The sequence below is a fragment of the Osmerus mordax genome, chromosome 19 (genome assembly GCF_038355195.1).
Source record: "Osmerus mordax isolate fOsmMor3 chromosome 19, fOsmMor3.pri, whole genome shotgun sequence".
NCBI lineage: Eukaryota > Metazoa > Chordata > Actinopteri > Osmeriformes > Osmeridae > Osmerus > Osmerus mordax.
This window is the reverse complement of record NC_090068.1, coordinates 5,338,426-5,353,967: the sequence shown is the minus strand read 5'-3', so window position 1 is coordinate 5,353,967 and position 15,542 is coordinate 5,338,426. Positions and strand designations below refer to the sequence as shown.

Genomic DNA, 15,542 nt, shown 5'->3' with positions numbered 1-15,542 from the left:
ATGCTGGCCTCTGAAAACCAGTGTGCGAGCGAGCGAGTGTGTGCGTGTGTGTTACCACCACCACACACTTCACACACCAGCTGTTCACGATGTTTTGAACAACACACTGATGCCAACCATGTCAGCGACAGTAAACCAAAACATTCACACACTGAGGCCCAGTCAGCTAACCAGGACACACACACACACCCTGCTTCACACACACACACACACAAGACAGGCTTACAGCCGATGCAAACACACACGTCACGCCAACTTCACAGAAAACCAAATTAGCTTCCCTTCTAGCTGACGCTGTATTGGATTATCATTGTCAGCTGACAGTAACACACACACACACTCGGAGACAAACACAAAGACACCAAGGTAACCACACACACATGCAAAGATAAACAGCCTCCTCGCCAGAGAGCTGCTCCATGTGTTGGCCAGCTCATCTCCGCCCATTTAGAATTCTTCTCACCGTTGCCATGCATAATCTCTTTCTCTACCCTCTTTCTCCCTCTCCCTCGCTCTCTCTCCCTTTATTGTCCCCTCTCCTCCCCACCTCCCCTCCCTCCCACATCTCTCTCTGTCTCTCGCTGTCCTCGTCCAAGCACTCTTCAATCCTTCCTCTCAGCCCTCCCTCTCTTTCTCTCTCTCTCTCTCTCTCCTCCTCTTCTTCTTCTCTCCTACACATTCGACTCAATCGTTTTTTTCAGTCGGGCCTAATCATTTAGCATTGAGAAGCACATTCATGAAGTATCCAACAAGTCTCTGCCAAACGGATGCTGAGAGTACTGTATTGTTGTGGTGTGTGCAGGCTCCGTGTGTGTCCCAGTGCCCATGGTGTGTGTGTGTGTAGGTGTGTGTGCGTGTGTGTGTGTGAGTGTGTCACACAGATAAAATGGGATGAAGCCAACCCTAACCCTGGTGGTCATGGCAGAGCGAAAATTGAGAATCTTTGATGGTGTTTCTGCATGAATGGGGTTTGGTCAATCACACATAATACTGACCTTCAGAAGTTTCAATTCAACCCCCCCCCCCCCCCCCCTCTCTCTCTCTCTCTCTCTCTCTCTCTTCCACACACACACATACTGTAAACACAAAAGGACCATTTCAGTAATGGAGTGGCTCTCAGCACACACACACACATATGCACACACGCTCTCTCTCTCTCTCTCTCTCTCTCTCTCTCAATCTGTCTTTTATTCCAGCCAAAGTGCTTTTAGTACTCAGCAAAGCAACATGTGACAGGTAACATTAGGTTGCCCGGGAACAATAGTCGGATATGAGGCAGGTGGTGTCATTTAGAATGCACAGGAGTGTGTGTGTGTTTGAGAGAGAGATTGTGTGGTGAGTGTGTTACAGGGTCTGCATGTTTGTGTCTTGTGTTGGTCTCGGTGTGTGTGTGTGCTGGTTCATGTGGATGTGTGTGTTGGTCTATATGTCTGTTGGCCTGTGTGTATGTGTGTGTTGGTCTGTGTATATGTCTGTGATGATATGTGTGTATGTGTGTGTGTGTTGGTCCGTGTGTATGTGTGTGTTGGTCTGTGTATATGTGTTTGATGATAGGTGTGTATGTGTGTGTGTGTGTTGGTCCGTGTGTATGTGTGTGTTGGTCTATATGTCTGTTGGCCTGTGTGTATGTGTGTGTTGGTCTGTGTGTGTGTTGTAATGTGTGTTTGTGTGTATTGGTCCGTGTGTATGTGTGTATTGGGGATAAAAAGCGTTTCAGGACAGTATATCAAGGGGCCGTGTGTTAGAGGGAGATTGTGGGTTGCTGACTGCATGCTGTTAAGATGTGGAAAGAGAGAAAGAGAGAGAGAGACAGAGAGAGAGAGAGAGAGAGAGAGAGAGAGAGAGAGAGAGAGAGAGAGAGAGAGAGCATGTGAGACTATCGATGTTGTTTCTAATGAATGATGAACAAGGTAAAGCCTTCCCCTTCCAATCCATCCTTTTCCAAGTCAGCGACTTTAAACACCTGATTTTACCTCATCGTGGACTCTCCTTCGCTCACCCTCTCCAGGAATACGCACCCCTCTCTCCTATGCTGACTACACACTCGCCCTGTTGTCCAATTCCTCCTTTGCAGCGATATCATTCGGGAACCAGAGATTCTTTGGTTTCTTCCTTCGGTATTATGTGGATCCCGTTCTAGTTCTTCTTCGTCCGTTTCGGTAATCTGGTCCGTTCAGCCTCAATATAGTAGAATCGATTCCTCGCCTAACCTTGGCGCAGCCAGGATTGGTTAACTGCTCCCGCCTGTCAAAACGGTGTGGGCGGGACTCTGTCGCTGGCTCGTGCTCTCCTGCTCCAGGCTGCACTCTGGCGATCTTGTGCGCGAGAGCAGAGCGGAGCAAAGTGTGTGTGTAGCTGGTAAGCATCTCCTTACACTGTAGGACCGTACGGCAGTGCGAGCGAACAAGCTCATTCTCACCGGTGCCTACTTCTGAGCTCCCGGGACGTCAACGGAACTACACCGAAGTGAAGATACAAAACAAAAAAAACAAAAAAAACACACCGGTTGGTTTGCGCGTGGACCCTTATTCGTACGCTTGTTCGCACTAACAAAATAAAAGGACCGTACCTGGATAACGAACCCGTCGCGGAGCCCGGGAAAACGGTGAGGAGAAACAAGAGCGGAGGAGAAAGAGCAGAACGGAAGGCAGGATGAATCTCAAGCACCATTTGATCTTGACACTCTACAGTGTCTGCGGGATTGTTGTTAAAGGTAAGACGTGGTCCAACTTGAAGGCGCACGGGCGTGTGCCTTTGTGCGTGTTCTAGCCTGTATGTGAAGATTGGGAGGTCGACTGGATTGCGTAGATGGTGCAGGGGTCGCTTTGGGCGTTATAATCACAGTGCTCCTTGCTTTATGCTAATTTCATTTTGTGTGTGTGTGTGTCTGGTCTCATTGTGCGCTCGCATGTGCGTTTGTGTGTTTGATACATACTTTGTCCTGTCACGAACAGGGTCGCGTATGCTAATCAACGGGAATGAACGAGTATTTGCATAGTCGTTAAATGGGATCTTGCCACTACGCAGCATACGAACGAACAAAAAGACATTCTCCAGACATGACACCTAAAAACAACGCAAATAGACACATCCACTGTGCGCCCATTGTTTTGCCAGCTCTTAAAACACTGGTCATTTTGCAGTCCGCCCCCCGTCACTGAATACCATAGAACATATACTGATAATGTAGTTTAACGTAGTCTGTTACATGGACATTTATTTGGTATACTGTTGACTTTCTATGACACGGTTTGTAAAAGGCAGTGCTGTAGACGCCCAAGGGGCAGACAGATGCTAAGCACGCACTTGGCCAACGGTGTTGCATGGGCTGTTTTTATATGAGGTACTTATTTTTCTACGTCGCATTCATCATAACGCATTCCGATAGATAGGGAGTAGGATGCAGGATAATAAAATTGAACTCGACGTTTCCATCTTGTTCTCATGCGTAGACTCGTCTCGGGAGTTTTTAAATTAATTTTTACCTGTGTGTGTTTGAATAATTTTACCATGTCAACTGAGGTTACTTGAGAAATAAGCTATTTTATTATAGTTAGACCTAAAGCGAAGGCAATTCGACTCTGTATATTCGAAGATAAGGGCTCTCATATAGAACGTGGTAAAAAAAAAAGTGTGTATATGGTGGTGTGTTTGCCTATGCGGGTTGCGTGCTGAATTAACACCTTGCGGTACCGGCTGTAGGTTTCCTGGTCCAGGTATCAACAGAATCCTATCACGCATAGGGCAAGGTCAGGGTAAGCTGTTTGAGCGTGATACTTGGCGTGTGTGTGCGTGTGTGTATGCATGTGTGCGCGCGCACTAGTGTGTGCCTGTGGGTACGTATGCGTGACAAGGTCAGAGTGTCAGAGAGTCGACAGAAACCGTGACATGAATAATATAGGCCAGCGGTGCCACCACGGAGCAGAGACGGAGGGGAGGGGAGACTGAAAGTGTGTGATAGAGAGGCAGAGATAGACAGATCATTCTTGCTGCACCTAGAATATAACTTCAAAACCGCGGCGCTGGCGTCACGCCCGTCACCTCGCGCATCCGCGCCTTTTCTCTTCACCTAAATCGCAATCTCTCTCTAAGGTAACGGCACATGGGTACCGCCCCGAAGACGGCCCGCCTTCACGCTCACTTTCTTAGATTTGTTAACATATTGATATACTACCATGTTCAAACCCCTTGGCAATGTTAGAATATTCATCTATATCCAATCCATGTCTTCACTTTTCTCATATAAATAAACAGTCACTCAGACGGCGTTGTCCTTCCAGCGTACAGTTTACGTTGTCTGGATAGATAAGTGTCACGCAGCAACTTCAGCGGGTGTACAAACACAACTTTGAGTTCAGCTTAAGCCAGAAAACAGAATTAAGGAAAACATGTTTTTCCGTTGCTGAATGTGCTTGTGCCGGGGGTATGTATGTATGTGTGTGCGTGTTTTTGTGTGCATAGTGAGAATTCCTCATTAATAACCAGTGGTAATGAAGGCCATTCCTCCTGGCCTCTGTGGTAATGACTTGTCAGTAGACGCCTCACAGTGAAGACTTTATTGATCTCCCAAAGCCTTCCTCTGGCTCTTTATCACCCGCGGCTCTGTCACTCGTTGCATGTGCGCGTGCGCGCGTGCGTGTCTGTGTGTCTTGTTGGCTGTATATCAGGCTGTCTCTGTCACTGAAAGCCGGGTCCACAAGATACACAGGGCACACATTGTGTGTATGTGTGTGTGTGTGTGTTTTGCAGGGGGGGGGGGGGGGGTCACTCTGGCAGTTAATCAGGCTGTCCCTGTCAGTAGATGTGGGATGAAAAGTCCCCTTTGCTGCCACCAGAGCAACATTCCCACAGTGTGTGTGTGTGTGCGTGCATGTTTACACAGAGGGCCCTTGACACAACATATCATGTCGTCATCCTTACACACACACAGCCATGGTGTTTGGTTCAGGATGGCCTTTACTTGTTTAGGATGGTGTTGGTACTGTATGATTGTGGCCGTGAGTTGGAATAAATAGAAAACGTAAAAAGAAAAATAGAATTTATTCCAGGCTGATGTGTGTGTGTGTGTGTGCCTGGTGGACATTGTCCCTCTTATTGGGATTTGAAGAGGCCTTTGAGGATTCCTGAAGAGGGTAATGCGAGTGCTTATTCATGACATCCTGTGCCGTAAGTGTGTGTGTGTCTGCAGAGTGTGTGTGTGTATCTGCAGTGTGTGTGCAAATGTGTGTGTCTGCAGTGTGTGACTGTGTCTGCAGTGCGTGAGTGTGTTTGTCTGCAGTATGTGAGTGTGGCTGTCTGTGGTGTGTGTGTGTGTGTGTGGTGTGTATGTGTATGTGTTTGCAGTGTATGAGTATGCCGGTATCTGCAGTGTGTGTGTGGGCATATGTGTCTGTGCATGCCTACAGAGTGCCACAGCATGCAGGTCACATTCACAAGGCCTCACTCTTGATGGTGTAGAGCTGAGTCATCAGTAGAGGGTTCAGTACAGTGTTGAGTAGAGGTTTCAGTACAGTGTTGAGTAGAGGTTTCAGTACAGTGTTGAGTAGAGGTTTCAGTACAGTGTTGAGTAGAGGTTTCAGTACAGTGTTGAGTAGAGGTTTCAGTACAGTGTTGAGTGGAGGTTTCAGTACAGTGTTGAGTAGAGGGTTCAGTACAGTGTTGGGTAGAGGGTTCAGTACAGTGTTGAGTATAGGGTTCAGTACAGTGTTGAGTAGAGGGTTCAGTACAGTGTTGAGTAGAGGTTTCAGTACAGTGTTGAGTAGAGGTTTCAGTACAGTGTTGAGTGGAGGTTTCAGTACAGTGTTGAGTAGAGGGTTCAGTACAGTTTTGAGTAGAGGGTTCAGTACAGTGTTGGGTAGAGGGTTCAGTACAGTGTTGAGTATAGGGTTCAGTACAGTGTTTAGTATAGGGTTCGGTACAGTGTTGGGTAGAGGGTTCAGTACAGTGTTGGGTAGAGGGTTCAGTACAGCATTCTGCACAGCGTTCAGTGACACAGCCTCTGACTTGTTTACCAAAGCATGTTTACCAGCATTAGAGGGCTCTGCCCACATCAGACGACAGAGCTGGGGAGAACCGCGGCCTGTTATGCTAATGATGTAGTTACGTAACGGGGAGGGGGGGTGAAAGGGTGTGGGGGGGGATGCTGGAGGAGGGGGGTGGTCGTGAGAGGTACAGAGCAGACAAGAGCCTTCAGATCCACTCACTTCTGATGTGTGCGTGCGAGCGTGTGCGGCGTGCGTCCCTACGTGAGCGTGCGCGCCTGTCTTTCTCCGCCCCGCGTCTGTGCAGCCCAGGCTGGGGGCGGAGTTTATCTCAGCGGAGGGACTCTAAGCTGCAGAGAGCTGACCCTCTATCCCTCCTCTCCCTCCCTCCCTTCATCCCTCCATCCCTGGTGTTTGGCTCTGTATCTCCGCAGCGTGGGAAAGCGACTGATAACAAGTCGCCTTGTGTTGTTTTTGTGTGTAAACACTGGCTCCCACCAGAGAATCTGTGTGCGTAGGCGTGTGTGTGTTTGTCCATAGCCTTCAGGGGTGTGTAGGTGACGTCTGCTGAGAGGAATACATGTACCTAGGTTTGACTTCTCATCTGACATTATGAATTGGAATAATCCTCAGAGCACACGTGACCCGGCTTCTCAGACTGCGTTTACACACACACATGCGCACACACGTCACACGTGCACACACACGCACACTCACACACACACTGTTCCTCTGTGGATTCCCAGCCGAACCGGGTAGGGATTTCCCGTGATCAAAGTCAGTCTTTTGTTCTTCCAGGTGTTAAAGAAAGTTCAAACAGAAAGACAGTTGGAGAAATGAAGGGGATGGGGGTGAGGGGTGGGGGTTGGGGGGTGCCTGGAGCACACATCCTCTTCAAGGGAATCAGGGATTACATACACACACACACGCACGCACACGCGCTCTCTCGACCTGCCACCTGCCCCACCTCTTTCATGTAGCAGAGCAAAGCATTCTGGGTCGGCTTCGCCGTGAGCGGTTTCTCGGGTGACGCGTCGAATACAGATCAAATCCCTCGGCCCGGCTCATCGCCGTGGACGCGTCTGAGGAGAAGCCTTCTCTTCGCCGCTTTGCGCCGCGCGCTCTCCCGCTGTCGTTTTTTTTGTTTTTGTCGCGTTCGCTTTCCATCCGCCTCCGAGACCTCGGCTCTTGTCGTCATATCTCGGAAGGCGAAGTCTCGGTTCTCACAGGCTAATCCTAAGCGCCCGTTTTCACTATGAAAAAAAATCCAAATGGTGACTGACGACGTGTCACTAATCTCAAGCGCCAGAATGAAGAGATCGCGGAGACAATGGCTGTCTGGATTCCTGTCGTCGGGATGGTCGACGTCGAGTCGGAAAACCTCTTACGGTTGACGCCATCCATATCTGATGAGGCGATGAAGGTGTCACAGGCTCCAGTTTAAGCAGTCCTGTTGCTCACAGATTTACATAATACACTCTGCAAACTGTGCTTTACGGAACCCATCTGAAACCGCAGAGGAACCTTCTGGAAAGAAGTTCCCCGTAGAACCCCTTTTCATGTTAGAAAGAAAAAACTGTTTCGAGTCCATAGACATTGCTGTACGGGATTCTGTTTTTCACAAAGGGTCTGTTTTGCTTCCTGTTTTAAGTGGAGACCAGATCTGAATGTGTGAATGTGATTTGATGCTAACTTTCCTCTCACCTAATGCAATGAGTCACAGTATGGTCTAGGTAATGCCTAGGTCTGGCCTAGGTAAAACCTAGTTTTGCTATTTGTTAAACCTCGGGGCTGATCTAGGTAAGACCTGCATATGTGGTCATATCTGGATCCAGTTAATACCCAGTTCTATTACTGTATAGAATACCTATTCCCAGTCAGGGGCTGCGAGGGTGGGTTTATGCATAGCACAGGAGAGCAGTGATTCTCAGTGAGAGGTAAAGGTATGGACGCCCATGTCTAGATGGCACTAGATATCACGCTTGCGCTGATATTGTGTGGGGACTCTCTTGGCAGAAATAAATTCACCCCGAGCAAATCACAGCACAAACACGTCCACATGTGACGACGCACACACACACGCGCGCACGCGCTCCCTCTCACGCACACACATGCACGCACACAGGCAAAACCAACAGCGGAGAGAGATAGCGGGGGGCGAGCAAAAACAGATGAGAACGGAGATGGGGAGTCTCCAGAGCCTCGGCCTGCTTTGATAACGGACGCTAAATTGAGACGGTCGCGTGTCACCTCTGAGGCCGGCGCGCCCGCCGCGTGTCACTCTTTGCAACTCCATTGTTGTTGTTGTCGTCGTTTGTCGTGTTAATATTCGTTTTTTGGAGGATTCGGATTTCACGCGGAATGACTCCCGTTTGGCCCCAGATAATCAGAATGGGTTTTTATTTCCCCAGTGGGCGCGGGATTCATCTTTGGACGCGGGCCGAAACACACGCACACACGTGCACACGTGGGCTCGCTTTAACACGTTAGCCGGAACGCACATCAACACACACCCATGCATACACACAGTGATAAGTGTGCGCTCACACACATATGCCTGCGTGTGTACACACACACACACATTTACATGTAATCATTGAGCAAAGCGATGTACAAAACTGCAGATGAGTTCAACGGATCAGTCAAGGCCACGAGCACGCGCGCACACACCAACACACAGAGCTAGCTGTTGGCTAATCAATCAGACCTATTGACGAAAGGAGTCGGTGTGAGAACGGGAAAGAGATGGGGAGAGCGAGGAGGAGGATGAGAGGGAGAAATGAAGAGAAAATGAAAGCACCATTCATAACAGGGACAAGCTCAACCTCACGTTGAAAACATAGCTCAGATAGACACACGCATTCCAACAATATGACGATTAATTCAGGCCTCAGGAGTGGGAAGATTGTGACTTTGAGAAGAACCAGCACACGTGTCATTTAAAGTAATAGGACATTTATTATGGTTCTTTGCAGTAAAGAGTAAAGTGTCAGAAGGAAGCGAGGAAGAAAAGAAACAAACATATAGAGAGAGAGAGACATTGAGAGAGAAAGGCTAAACGACACTGGCTACCTAGGCCTCAAAAGCTTGGGCCGACATAGGGAAAACAGACTATGAGAATCTCTCTCTCTCTCTCTCTCTCTCTCTCTCTCTCTCTCTCTCTCTCTCTCTCTGACACACACACACACACGCACACGCAGCCTAATTTCATCAATCTGTGAAGCTTCATGTTGATGCTACCCCATGCAGCCCACCGGAACGTTCTCAACAGTGTCCACAATGGCTGCATACAGGCCTTGAGCTACAGGAACGTGTTGTCATAGAGATAGGGTTGTATTTAAGGGCTCGCCTCTCATAACTACAGTTGTGTGTGTATGCGTGTGTGTTTCAGCCTCTCTCGTAGGAACGCTAACAGCAGGCATGCTTAATTGAAATTGCATTCCCTTGAGATGCATGTTCACATTAATTGAGTGTATGTGTGTGTGTGTGTGTGTGCATTCGCGTTATTAATTGACTGTGTACAAGAACCTGTTTTCAGTCTGTCTCTTGATTCTCCACTCTGCTATGGCGGAATGGTCCGTTGGTGTAGGCTGGATCTAATTGAGGACACGTGTCCTTCTGTACATACAGTGTCTGTCATGAATGGAGTGTGTAGTGGTGTGTGTGTGTGTGTTTGTGTGTGCGTGTGTGTGTGAGAGAGAGAAGCCTGCCCATCTGTGCCTGGTGGGATGGAATTTCACACTAGCGTCTTCCTCGCAAACAAATCAAGTAATCAGAACCTCTCACGCACCCACCCACCCACGCACCCACATACACACACACACACACACACCCCACCACACACACAAGAACCCCCCCCCACACACACACACGCACCCACGCACACACTGATGCACGGACAACCCCCACCCCACCCCCCACACCCAAACACACACACACACACCCCACCACACACACAAGAACCCCCCCCCCACACACACACACGCACCCACGCACACACTGATGCACGGACAACCCCCACCCCACCCCCCCACCCAAACACACACACACACTGCAATATTCCAGTAGAGTGTTGGCTGCAGGGCATGTGTGTGTGTGTGTTTCGGGGGGTGGGGGTAGACTCGTTCCTGTTTGTTACAGTGCTGCAGGCCAGTTGAAGGGAGAGGAGAACAGGGACTCAAGTGGGACAATTTATAACAGTTAAAAACCAAATGAACTGAGACCTCCGGCTTGGGTGAGCGAGCGAGAGCATATATTATGGGCCGTAGGGATTTCTGCCCCACGCATTGAGCTGTTGTGGGGGGTGTGTATATGTGTGTTTGTGTGTGTGTGTGTGTGTGTGCGTGTAATGCACAGAATCCGCCTCCACCTGTCTACCCCAGCTGCATTACAAAATCCATTATACACACCAGGATTTTCCTGACGCACACCCTACCCAGACACACATTCCTGCGCACACACACACCCTAGCCGCACACACTTACCTAAGAGCCCACACGCACACCTCACCTACACACATACCTATGAGCACAGGCACACACCCCCACCCTACCCACTCAAACATACCTATACATGCACGCACGCACGCACACACACACACACACACACACACACACACACACACACGCACACACACACACACACACACACATACTGCCCCACACACTATACACACCACACAAACTATACACACGCACAAACGCGCACAGCCTTGTTTTTTTTTGGGTTGTGTGAAACAAAACAGAAAATGTGCCATTTGGCGCTTCAGCGCCACACATTAGTTATGACAAACCCCTCCCCTCCTCCCCCCCCCCCCCACCCCCCCCCACCCCCCCCCCCACCCGATCATCGCTTGTTTCGTCCTCCAATTCATCCCTGTCGTTTACAGATGGCGGGACTTGTTGTACATCCATCAGCTGAGCTTGAAAGGATCCGCGAGCGTGTGATCGAGGCTTGTACGCATGTGATTGCGTCCGCCGCAGCGTCTGTGATCGCGCTCCGAAATGGCGCCGCTCCGCGCTGGGCGTTCAGGTGGCCCGCGCCCAACGCACCCTCGCAGCCCTGCCCCCGGTCGACCGGGACGAGCGATGAGGAGGCGCGGTTCACTGTCGGACACGACAGGATTCTGCTCGCTCAGAAAACACGCACGCACACACACATACAAAGGGTTTAGAACGGAGTCTCCTGTTTTAATCAGAAAGCTTCCCTGAACGTCGCTTCCCCCCTGAGAAGGCTGCCGAGTTATTATGCTTTTAAATGGCCTCCAATTACAGCTAATTCCGTTGCGTATCTCCGAGCCATTTTGGGTTTTCTTTTGGTTACGCTCTCTCTCTCTTTCTTTCTTTCTTTCTTTCTTTCTTTCTTCTTTCTTTCTTTCTTTCTTTCTTTCTTTCTTTCTTTCTTTCTTTCTTTCTTTCTTTCTTTCTTTCTCTCTCTCTCTCTCTCTCTCTCTCTCTCTCTCTCTCTCTCTCTCTCCTCTCTCTCTCTCTCTCTCTCTCTCTCTCTCTCTCTCTCTCTCTGTCTCTGTCTCTCTCTCTCTGTCTCTCTTTCCCTCTTTTCTCTCAGTGCGGTTGAATAGGCGGATGTTGCGTGGTGCTGAAAAGCAAAATGAGAAAATGAGAGAGAGCGCGGAACAAAGTGGGACATTGAGGCATGTTCTTTTCTCTCCTTCTCTTTCTCTCTTTCTCCCTATTCTCTCTTCTCCCTCGCTCCCTCTAACTTGTGGAGATGTGTAATTATGCTAACAACCCTCCCCCTTCCCCCATCGCCCCCCCCTCCCCTAATCCCTTCTCATTACAACACATCTTCATCCACTGTCTCCTGAGTTCTCCAGATCAGTCACTCAAACGCTCTCTCAGTCTCCCTCCCTTCCCCTGTCTCTCTCTCTCGTTCCCTCTCCCCCCGTTCTCCCTCTCTCTCGCCCTCCTCCCTTCCATCTCCCCTTTCATCAGCCTGCACTGCTATCACCCTGTCGCCAGCCCCCCCGTGTGCTAGCTAACGTGCTAACGCTAATACTAATGTATTCAGTATGAGCAGAGCCGCTAATGCTAAGCCGCTCTAATCCCTGGGCCTCATGACTGCATGACAGCAGGCCCCTCTGGTTCTGGCCCGGAGAAGATGGATGGGAAGGAAGGACGGAAGGAGAGAGGGAAGGAGGAAAGGAGAGAGGGAAGGGAAGAAGGGAAGGAGAGAGGGAAGGGAAGGAGGAAAGGAGGGAAGGGAAGGAGAGAGGGAAGGGGGAAAGGAGAGTGGTAGAGAAGGAGGGAACAGAGGAATGGAGGGAAGGATGGAGGAATGATGGGAGGGAGGAAAGGAAGGAAGAGTGGTGGGAGGAAGGGTCCAGACGAAGGGAGGGAGGGAGAGCGGAGCTAGACTGAAGGAGTGGGACGACCTTGTCATTGAGTCTCCATGACGGCGTCCTGTCCATGACGGCCTCCTGTCATGGAGGCTCAGTCTGGGACCATGTAGAACATTTAACAGGAACAGTACACACGAATCCACTTCTACATAGCATTATCTACAGATATGTATACTGTCAGAAATACACAAGACGAAACCTGCAGGGGCCCTTATCTTGCCTGAACCATCTGACCTCAATGATCGCATTGTCCGAAGAAGGGTCGTCTAAGGGGGGGTCGGGTTGTGTCCTGTCCAGGATAAGGTGGTCCTAATCCTCAAGCATCACTGACGGGAGAAACCCACCACCACCCAACCCTCCCTCCCCCCCTTGCCAAGAGAAACTGATCTGAAAGCAGTTAATCCGTCATTCATTTGTGGTAAGGGGGGGGGGGGGGTATAACTGCTCAGAAACGATGGCAAGCAAAACAAAATCGATATCAAATTCGATAGCGTTTGCCTGCTTAATTTCCCGACGCCGTTGAAAAAGTAGCGGCGGCTCTTTGTGTCCCGCAGAGGGGGTAAATAGTTTGACCTCCTAATTCCATCTAATCCTTGTGGAACCTTTGACCCCTGGGTCAGGCCATATGCCTGGGTGAAGGGCAGGAACACAAATGCTGGGAACAAACGAGACATCAGGTTTAGATCGCGCTGCAACAAATCACCATGTTTTGGATGGGCGATGATTATGGAGGAGAAGCTCGCTTCACGGTACACAGCAGAGTAGCACATCCGTTAGCATGGGGGAAGAGAGTGGAACCGGTTACCTCAAGCCACGATCCCACCACAGGAACGTTACCACGGAACTCACTGCATTTCCACTGCACGGACCGGGGTCTAAATTGAGCAAAAAGCAGGATCTCGCATGTCCCTGTTCCGAAGGCAGTGCTTTTCCAAATACTTGGAACGTTTGGGGTGTGTCTTGCGGAGCTGAACCTTTCTGATTGGTCGAGTACTTGTGGAAGCATTTATTCAACTAACATTTCAACCAACATTGAATTTCTATAATGTCAAATATGTTTGTGCCTGTGTGTGTGTGCAGCTGGGCCATTCTCGTTGCAAACACACATCAACATGGAGAACAGACGAACATTCAATAGACGACCAAGTCCAAGCCTTATTAAACTTTTATGCCGAGCACAAAATTGGCAAACAGCAATGACGATGTGTCTTCTAAAATCTCTGGCATGTTAAGCGAGCGGAAACATTTTTTACAATGCGAAATATATATATATATATTTCTATTTCATGTAATATTTATATTCTATTCTATTTATATATATACGATGCATTCATCAGCGGGCTCATTTGCCTAATCTTCTGGGAAAAGTTCCTGTGGTGAAACAGGGCCGACACTGGGCTGAAGGAACCTTCTAGTTCCTGCAGAAGTCGTTCTGGGGATGCTTAAAGTGATGCTTGCCTCATGCCCCACCAGCAGTGGAAGGAAGGTACAAATGTGAGTGTGTGCCATCTGGCTTCTCCCCTCAACCCCCGCCCCCCCCCCCCCCCCCCCCCCCCCCCACACACACACACACACACACAGACACACACACACACACACTGCTGGGCCCCACCCCTCCTGACCAGCCTTTGAAGCGAGGATAGATAGCTAGATAGAGAGAGAGAGAGAGAGAGAGAGAGAGAGGGGGGAGAGTAAGAGACTGAGCGAACGGGAGAGGGCAGCGAAGAAGAGAGAATCAAAGTGACAGAGAGAGAGAAAACCAAGAAGAGGAGGGAGGGGACACAGCGAGTGTCACAACGTGTGTGTGTGTGTGTGTGTACCGTAGGTGGCCTGATGCACTTATGTAAGTAGCCTGTCTGGCCTGCACCTGGCCCCTGAACAACACGACTGTCTGGGGAGAAGGAGACTCCCCCCCCCTGGCAGACAACACTCCCTGTAGGTCCAGAGTGACAGGATGAGAAGGGACAGTGTTGGGGGAGGAGAAGGAGGGGTGCGGGGGTAGGGAGGGGGTGGGGGTGCCGCGGGGCGCTGTCTACGAGGGGTGAGGCGGATTGTGTGTGTTTGTGTGTGTGTGTGTGGGGGGGGGGGGGGGCAGAGTCCTATCTCACAGCTGTTCCCCCGTCACAGAGAGCTGCAGAGAGAGAGAGAGACAGAGAGTGAGGAAGGGAGAATTGGGAGCAGAGACAGATTATCCAGAGGGAACGACGGGGAAGAAACAGGAGAAAGGGGAGGGAGAAAAAAAAACAGACCAAAAAAAACAAACCATGGAGAGAGCCAAAAAAAGAACAGCAGCCATGCATGAGACATTCAGGAAATGAGCCTTGACGCACACGAGCACGCGAGGGTGCACACGCATGCACATGCGCGCGCACCATGCACCCAAAACACACACACACACAGGTCAGAGCGACACTGCTCAGCGGTTAACCACTGAGTAAGAGCTTTTAGCGCCTCCTAAAAATATCCACGCGTCCGTCTGTGTCTCCGAGTGGTGGTACATCGGATGTTTTCCAAACACGCGACCCCGCTCTTCGCGAGGGGTCTTTCTGTCCGTCGGGGGCGTCGCCTCTGTTTGGCGGCCCGAGCGCGTCCCCTCTCCTCCTTTGCTCCCCCCTTGCCTTCTCTCTTTCGCTCCGCCCGTTCCTCTCTGCTCCTCTCCCGCCCGGTTTCTCCCTCTCCGCCTTGTCTCCCCTCTCTCTCCCTCCCTACCCCGCACTGCTTCTCCCCCTCCTCTCATCTCCTCTCTAGCCGTCCCCCGCTACTCCCTCATCACCTCTCTCCACCGTCGACACCTGCGGCTCTTTTATCTTGGCAAGGGCGCTTCCGTCGGCGAGATTCCTTCCAATTGGCAGACAAGCGGCCTTGTCAGACACCATTCACGTCGCACAGCACAGATATGAGGAGTATTGCGGCCTTGTCAGACACCATTCACGTCGCACAGCACAGATATGAGGAGTATTTTAACAAGCGGGCCTGTGGGTTTGCGGGGCTGTGGGGGGTGGGGGGGGGGAGGAGGAGTTGCATACCGATGATGTGCAGTGGAACAGATTTCTCGGCGATCTAATTAAAACCTGAGGGGATCTTTGGTGATCCATGGCGGGCTTTGAGGAGCCCTTGTTGAGCGTTAGGGTTCTGAGATGCATACAAATACAAACATAGAAAACACATACACACACACACGTGTTTGGGTTTCCCGGCTGAGA

General features: G+C 50.3%; 1 protein-coding gene across 1 annotated transcript in view; it reads left to right on the top strand.

Annotated features, from left to right (window-relative positions):
* The first annotated feature begins 2,390 nt into the window (after positions 1-2,390).
* The window catches only part of cadm2a (cell adhesion molecule 2a), a 163,196-nt gene continuing 150,044 nt past the window's right edge, over positions 2,391-15,542 (top strand). The window contains exon 1 of the mRNA XM_067257679.1: positions 2,391-2,713. Coding sequence (XP_067113780.1) covers positions 2,653-2,713 — 61 coding nt within the window. The 5' untranslated portion in view covers positions 2,391-2,652. The remainder of the gene's footprint in view (positions 2,714-15,542) is intronic.